The sequence below is a fragment of the Trachymyrmex cornetzi genome, unplaced genomic scaffold (genome assembly GCF_001594075.2).
Source record: "Trachymyrmex cornetzi isolate Tcor2-1 unplaced genomic scaffold, Tcor1.1 scaffold176, whole genome shotgun sequence".
NCBI lineage: Eukaryota > Metazoa > Arthropoda > Insecta > Hymenoptera > Formicidae > Trachymyrmex > Trachymyrmex cornetzi.
Genome location: NW_017296375.1, coordinates 273737 through 281792, shown reverse-complemented (window position 1 = coordinate 281792; position 8056 = coordinate 273737). Strand labels below are relative to the sequence as shown.

General features: G+C 30.6%; 1 protein-coding gene across 4 annotated transcripts in view; it reads left to right on the top strand.

Annotated features, from left to right (window-relative positions):
- The first annotated feature begins 287 nt into the window (after nucleotides 1-287).
- FipoQ (F-box/LRR-repeat protein FipoQ) overlaps nucleotides 288-8056 on the top strand; it is a 34521-nt gene continuing 26752 nt past the window's right edge. For 2 of the 4 annotated variants that reach the window (XR_001939996.1, XM_018504604.1), the window contains exon 1: nucleotides 1026-1270. Coding sequence is in view for 3 of the 4 variants with exons in the window: in XM_018504604.1 (XP_018360106.1) it covers nucleotides 1157-1270 (114 nt within the window). In the remaining variant the exon portion in view is untranslated. Of the gene's footprint in view, nucleotides 337-1025; nucleotides 1271-3505; nucleotides 3758-8056 lie in introns of those variants that run through there. The other 2 variants (XM_018504605.1, XM_018504607.1) reach the window with 2 other exon arrangements.

Here is an 8056-nt window from a genome sequence, read left to right as displayed (position 1 = left end):
TATCGTAACCATATATATGTGAATGATATATGGGAAAGCTATAATTAGCTTTTGATAAAAATTACGATCAATGTTTTATATGAAAGGAGCGCATACGAGCGATCCATTGTTTCATTTTCATGATGTAAAACGAACATCTGTTTTCTTGGCGGATTGCACATAAAAATGTACATCGGCATCTCTTTTCGCTCGAATGATTCGCTTGCACGAGGTGCTCGCGGAGCACTCCAGTGGGTCTATTTTGAGAAAGCGGCGATAATTTTAGTTACAATTTTTCTCCTCCAACTCGCAGAACGCAGACGGACGTCTACACGAACATCACGACGAGATGACTGAGTACGCTACTTTTCATCTATTAAACGACGCCCGTTCTCGACTAATAAACTAGATGCACGAAAAAGTCAGAATTGGATAAAAAATCAAGACTATTCTACCAAATCTACCGAAGCTTTGTGACGGTGGCTGCGACACAATCTGCGATTGTGAAAACCTGACGGATAAGTTACTGTGCCTCGCGAAAGTGGAAAAAGATCATGCTCGAGAATGTGCGTTTTTCCGACTTTAATACAATTCGTAAATAATATATACACGAGATCCTTGCAAAAAGCTACTATTTGGTTCCTAAGTTTAGGTTTCGATCTTTCAAATATCGTGGGGAATTTTATAATAAGTGCAAAAAAACTGTGATATCATGATTTTCATGATCCGTTTTAAATTCCCTTTGCATAATTAACCCTTACCATACCATTTACAATTTGGTGCTTCATCCATCAAGAGTCACTTCAAATCTCTTCGTTTTTTCACCTCTTCAAAATAATAAAAAAAATCTCTAAAAATTCACCAACATACTTTCAACTTTCTAGAATAAATATTGACTCTTTATTTTGGAAAATAAATAAAACGTAGTATAATTTATAATTACCGAAAGACTAGAAAGAAACTTGCACGAACAGGAATCGCTCGATCACTAGTTACCCATATTAGTACGGTAAGGGTTAATAAAGCATTGACAAACATCCTTATGTGTTCGCCGTTACTAGATGGCTTACAAAATAACAGTGTGAAAATTGCTCCTTGCTTCTGTTTTCTATTCTTTGCAATTCGCACCTTGCGATTCTTTTCTAATCAATTATCTCATCTCTATAATCTCGTCGTCATGGACATGCGAAGAATGTCGAATTGGAATGTGCTGAGCGTGGAGGCTGCGCTGCAACAACTGAATGCCTTCGAGGGAGATGATTCCGAGAAGATAATAAGGCGTCCTAATACGGTAAGCGAATTTATTTTTGCTACATCAATAATCTGTCTTGTTCAACTGGAAAAGAGAAAAAAACCGATGAAATTGTTGCACCTTCTAAACTTTATGAAATCGGAAATAATTTACAATTAATTCAATTTACATAATTGAAGATCATGAATTTTTATTTCACACTCGAGACTGCAGATTGCAAGCACACAGAAAGAAACAGTTTTATTGAAATATGTATTGAATAATTAATTATAACTACACTAACAAAAATTTTTAGTTAAAAATGAATAAATCAGAAAATTCTAATCACATTAATATGAATTCTGCTAGAATTATAATAAATTTAACTAGAAAATTTTGATTTGACTATTTTTAATCTGAATCCTGATTAATGCAAAGAGACTCGTTTTTCAGTATAAATACAGTATAAATACAGATCTGAAAATAATTTTGTTGGACCATCGAAATAATTACATACATAGCAATTTCAAATATAATGAGCGATGCTAAAAAGTTTTGACATTCTAGTAACCAGTTTGAGCGTTCTATATAATTATTTGGTGGTATAACAAAATTATTTTTAAATCTGTACCTCTGCTAAATTTTTAGATATAATATAACAAAACTTTCTTTTCTTCTCTTTAGTTTCTTTTTTTCAGTAGAATAAAGTTCCCATTCTACTAAAGTGGGTCACAGTATCATACAACACAGTAGCATATAAAACGGACTAAAAGATCCAGTGATCTGCCTTCTTGGAGAAAAAAAGAAATTCCATTCATTTAAATCTTTTTTAATGTGATTATATCTAACGATCACTGCGATTTTACAGAAATAAAGAGAGCGAAGGGTCTGACATCAATAATAAAACCATCTTTTCCATGCACAGATCTAAAAATAATTATGTTGAACTATCAAAATAATTATGTAAGAAACTCAAGCATGATAAACAATGCTGTAAAAAGTTTTGACATTCTAGCAACCAGCTTGAACGTTCTACATAATTATTTTGATGATCCAACTAGTGTGCCTAATGAATACAAAAAATCGTAATTGAACTCCAAATTGTATTTATTCAAAATATTTTTACATAAAAAAAGTGTAATTATATATTCATTCAAAATTTTGGATTTTCAAAAAATATTTATTTACAAAAAAACTATGAATATTTAACGAGTATTCATATTCATTCAAACAAAATATAAACTGAAAAAAAGCTCCAATAAGCAATCGTTACCCTTAATTACAACTGGCACTTTAATGACTTTAAGTAAAAAAAAAAAAATAAATTTTATTTATTTTTGTTATTGTAATATTCAAATTTTATGAAGGAAACTTAGAAATTTTGAGAAATATTTTAAAAAGTAATACATTTTTAATTTATAAATATCTATTTGATAAAATGCCATACATATTCCGATATAATTCCGATTACGTCACAGTAATGTCATAAATATGTTATAAGATATTTTGGGCGCATCGTTTATTATGGTCTATGAACATTAAATTCCGAGATATATTATTTATTTCCAATAAAAATATCTTTGTTTAACCTATTAGGTGTATTCACCGGACACACTAGATCCAACAAAAGACTTCATCTTTATCGAAGAATTCTCTAAATTGATACATGAATAATCAATTAAAGTGAAATATGTATATTTATTTGAACTTATTCCATCGGTATGCATCAGTTCAGAAAGTCCTTTGATAAAGAACAAATAGAAAATTATCTTCAGATTTGCATTTAGGTACATTTTTTAATACTACAACAAAACCGTCCTTTCCATGTATGGATCTGAAAACAATTACGTTTAGTCACCAAAATAATTATACATGAAGCACAAGCGTGATGAGCTGCAAAAATTTTAACACTTTAGCAACCAGTTTGAAAGTTTTACATAATTATTTTAATAGTCCAACATAATTACTTTTATGTCGTATATCTATGTAGTTAAATTTATAGATACTTCAATAAAATTGTTTTTTCCATGTATGCATGACAAATCTTTTTTTATATCCCGCGAAGATTATTCATGAGTGTCAATTGTTATCTGGCAAACTGATTCAGCTGAATGAGAGGAAATTTCGCGACGTCTAAATCGGCGTTTGCTCACGTTTCTTTTTCACGTAGCGAGCTGTCACATCAGTCCCGTCGAGGAATGTCAATAGGTCTTCCCATTCTGGCCTGATGCCTACCTGCCTGTTTGCTTGCCTTTATTTATAACTAATTATCTCAGTCGCAACTACTGACTCTCTTAAGACAGTCAAACGCCGATCCGCTCGACTAGTCGGGATCGATTTTCGATTCTCTCGTATGGACCGTCGGTGCATTTTATCGAGGAACGCAAACGCGAACGTACTCAAATTTTTTTTTAGTTATATTTATATAGTTTTCGTTCAGTAAAATTATTTGTTTTAATAATGACTACTTGGACGCAATTAGCCGTGGAGCACGTCAGCGCAATATCCAAGGAAGAATTTAGCACGACGCATCGAGGAAAATTGACGGTAATTTTGATCATTTGAATCCATCATACGATTAAAAAAGCAACATATTAAATCGTAAATATTTTATAATACCTATTTTAAAAGATAGCTATGAATTTTCCCCTTTGCTTTCATGACAAAAATGTTATTACTTTTATGCGTGATTTCTTTCCCTCTCTTTCTCTCTCTCTTCTCTCTTTTACACAAAAATACTTTGTAGTAATACGTCCTAAATTTTTAAATTTTTTATTATATGAATATCTTTATCTATATTAAAAACGCCAGGATGAGGTAATATTTTTCGCAATAAATTTCTTACTTTCTTTCTTTTTTTTCTTTCTATTTAATTTAAGGGGGATTAGTAGCGTTTAGAGATGGGCGATCTTAAACGATCTTGACGTGAATCGATATTTCATCTCGATGTATCGATATTTTAAATCGATCTTCGCTTGGCCGATTAATCGGGAGATCTTTTAAGCATAAATCTCGATCTCGATCCACAATGGGTGCATTTAGTATTATGATGAACTGAGCGTTCAGTGAGCGGTTGTAATTTTTGCACCTATTCAAATTTCTTCTGTAGAGCGCCGAGCCTAACCAAGCCGCGCATGCGGGTTGGAGAAATTGCTCATGCAGAAATGCTGACACTGACGCAGAGCGTTGATTGGTGAAAAACGAAAAATGGTAGTAAATCCCTCCCACATGACACATAGACGCCCATTGGGCGTCCAAAGGATGCCCTGGACTTTCCGGATGGGCACCCAATTCACGCCCCAAATATAGGTCCCATGGATACCCTAAAGGCATCCAATGGATGCATCAATGACCGCTCATTTGATGCCCATTGGATGCTCATTTTAGGAACACGAAATGGATATATTTTGGGCACGTTTCGGATCTTTTCAGATTTCATTTAGCGTCCATTATTTGTTCGTTTGACGCCCATACAGTGTCCATTTAATGTCCGCGTTCATTCCTAATCAAGATAGGGATCGGATATGATAGAAGCACGTATTTTTATACTTTTTGCATATTTTGGAAATTATAACTATAGGCGTGTTCCGATATACACTGTCAGTACTGAAAATCTACAGTATACATAAATTATAGATTTTCAGTACTGGCAGTGCATTTCGGAACACGGACTATATTACAATGGAAAACGCAGTTATAATTCCCAAAATCTGCAAAAAGAATTATAAAAATTTGCTTCTATCATAGAAAATAAAAAGGTACATAATTACATGTATACTTATATTTTTATTGTTTTAATTTCCAAACGTATTATGTATATTATTTATTTATAATATTTAAACTTTATTAATTATTTAATGTAGAATCAATTCACATGTGTTGCCGTTCTATCAAACACACAAGCAATGCTACTAATGACATCTTTTTACAATGGGCGGAAATTCCCATACCCAATAATTTTACATAAGTCTTCATTTGAAATAATATCTAATTTTATATGATAAGTTTTTATTTGAGATGACGTATCATTTTTATCCTCAATTTGTTTAACTTATATACCGTACCGCGTCATTAGACCGCTATTTGGCATCACTGGTGAAAGATTCCTTTGCCGGTTTCATTTTTATAGATTTCTGTTTTCTCTTGCAAGCTATGTACAGATAATATAGAGTAGAAGTAAATGCGAAAACGAAAATATTCATAATCACATTAAAAAAATATTTATTCAAATGAAATGAAAAAGTATTTTTTCGTTTCTTGACAAAATTAAAAAATAAATGTATTCTCGAATAGATATTTTCATTCATTTTTTATTCATTTATTTGAATATTAGATATATTCATCAGGCACACTAATACGGACAGACGATTTTTTAATTGACGTTTATGATTACTCATACTTTAAATATTTATACTTAAAACACTACTTTATGAAAAAAATGGTTTACACATTATTGCTTAATTTTTTGCGAAATTTACACTGCAATAATACCACCCTCGAATTTTGGGACACACTGTATATATAAGGTTCATTTATATAATCAGTAAAAAGCATTTCTATTTGTTTATTTTTGTGTTACTCTCTTACAAATTAAACAAAAATCGGTTTTCTTTAAAAAGTTGTAGATACTCTCTCATCTCATACTTATATGTATAATTTAAAAAATTAAAATTCAATAAATAATAACGGTTCCAATAATTAAATAAACAATATAATATAGGGCTAAGAACCAACTCAGGATAATGTATAAGTAACAATATTATTATAAGCAATCTAAAAACGTAGAGACGTTTTGACCCTTATCGGGTTCTTCTCAATGTTAAAAAATATATTTACATGTTACCGGTAACTACGCAAGATATTCAATATATAAAAAGCACATGTGTACTTGCATATTGGAAAGAATAATTATGGCAAGATACGGCCTAGATTCAATCAGCTTTCCATAGGAACTTGTTAGTCTATTCCAGAAGTCACATAATCGTATGAAGTCTATAATACCGTAAACTTCTTCTCAAATTTACAATAGATTGGTCCAGTGAAATTAATGTAATAAAGATGCATACATCCCTGGTAGAAATTTCATGCATTTTTTGAGCAGTTACTAAACAGTTACACCAACTTCTGTCTAGTAACTGAGAAGGAAAATTACTTAGGATCCTAATCAGGATGTAACGCTTTGTTTGCAGTACTGCACATAAAAGTTGCGTAAAATCTGAATCCATTTACTGCATAGAAATACAATAAATAATGGATATTAAATTGATTAATAAGCAAGCCAACTGCTCGTGAAATGGACAGAATAAAACTCTATCAAGTTCTTTCCTCTATCAAGTCCATTTCCTATTCAGTATTGGCACAATTAATGAGAATACAGTAATATTAGATAGTAACTGAATAGGTATCTAGGAAAACTGCATACATTTCTACCAGAGATTCTTCATATTTGTTTGCAGCTATAATAAATATGATAATTACCATAACTAATAACATTAATTGTCATGACATTCAAGATACCAATAAATAATTGTGTCATTATACGACTATGTTTTACATTAAAGAATTGAACGTCAATTACAATAAAAGATAAATAGTAAATACCTGCTGATTAACATTCGAACGTCCGAATTAATTTAAAAAAAATATAAATTGAGTACTGAAAGTAATTATATAATACAGAGATATCAAACAGGTCTTAATACTGTCGGAACTATGGGATGCAATGCTAGAACATGCAAGTATGGTTTGAATAGACAGACAGTTCATTATAAATATTTTACAAAATATTGGAAATAAATATCGACAAACAATTGTTTATGAATAAATGTGGATAAATCGTGAATAATCGAATCCCGTATGTAAATTAGAGATATTAAACTCTCGTACGAATGCCATGACAAATTTTTTAATTTTTAATTTGTTTATAACTTAGTTTTGTAAGTTGAACAAATGATAATTATGTATGGGCATATGCAAACAAATGATGGAATTGAATCCCGTACCTAATTAAAAAGAAAATACACATAAGGGTACTAGAACTTTTTACTTAATTACGAATGTTTTTGGAGGGTGAACAAAGTTATTTTTTATGGACAAATGTGGACAAATTGTGGACAATTGAATACGATTGTAGATTTTGTCGAAATTCGTATTTAGGGGTACCAACTTTCATAGATCTGAATAGATGTGAAAATATTTTATTACGTTAGATTTTAGAGAAATTATTTTGAATTTTTGAGATTGAAAATAGAAACTATAAACTATAAACTATAAAATATAAATAGTTGAAAAAACATTGTTAGGCAAAAACTATAAATTATTAAAATACTAGACTTTATAAACCTATCTCTGATTTTCTGAGTTTCTATACCAATGCAATCATTTAATTATTTTCAGAACCGCCGGTGACATATGAGATATAAAGCGAAGTTATAGAGACACTTTTGTGCAACTTTTTTTGCAAAGGAGATTTTGCCGCCTTTTTCAATATCTTTATTTATCAATCTTATAAACAATATTTTTATTTTTAGACCGTATATGTGAGAAACACAATCAATACTAGAAATTTAAAAGCCTATTACGGTCGAAGCTGGATCTTCATTGCTTTAAATAATTCAATCTTGAATTACTAATATATACTATATATATACTTGCATATATACCATATTGTAGTCTTTTTCAAACTACGCGCCGAATTGTTTTTCCAAACTACATTAACGCAATTAAAACTATTCTAGTAATCGCGAATTAAATTGACAAGCAATTTAATAATTTGATGCTACCATCAAGCATCATATATTATAAAGATGTTAATATATTAAAACTGTTAATAAATTTATTGCGAAA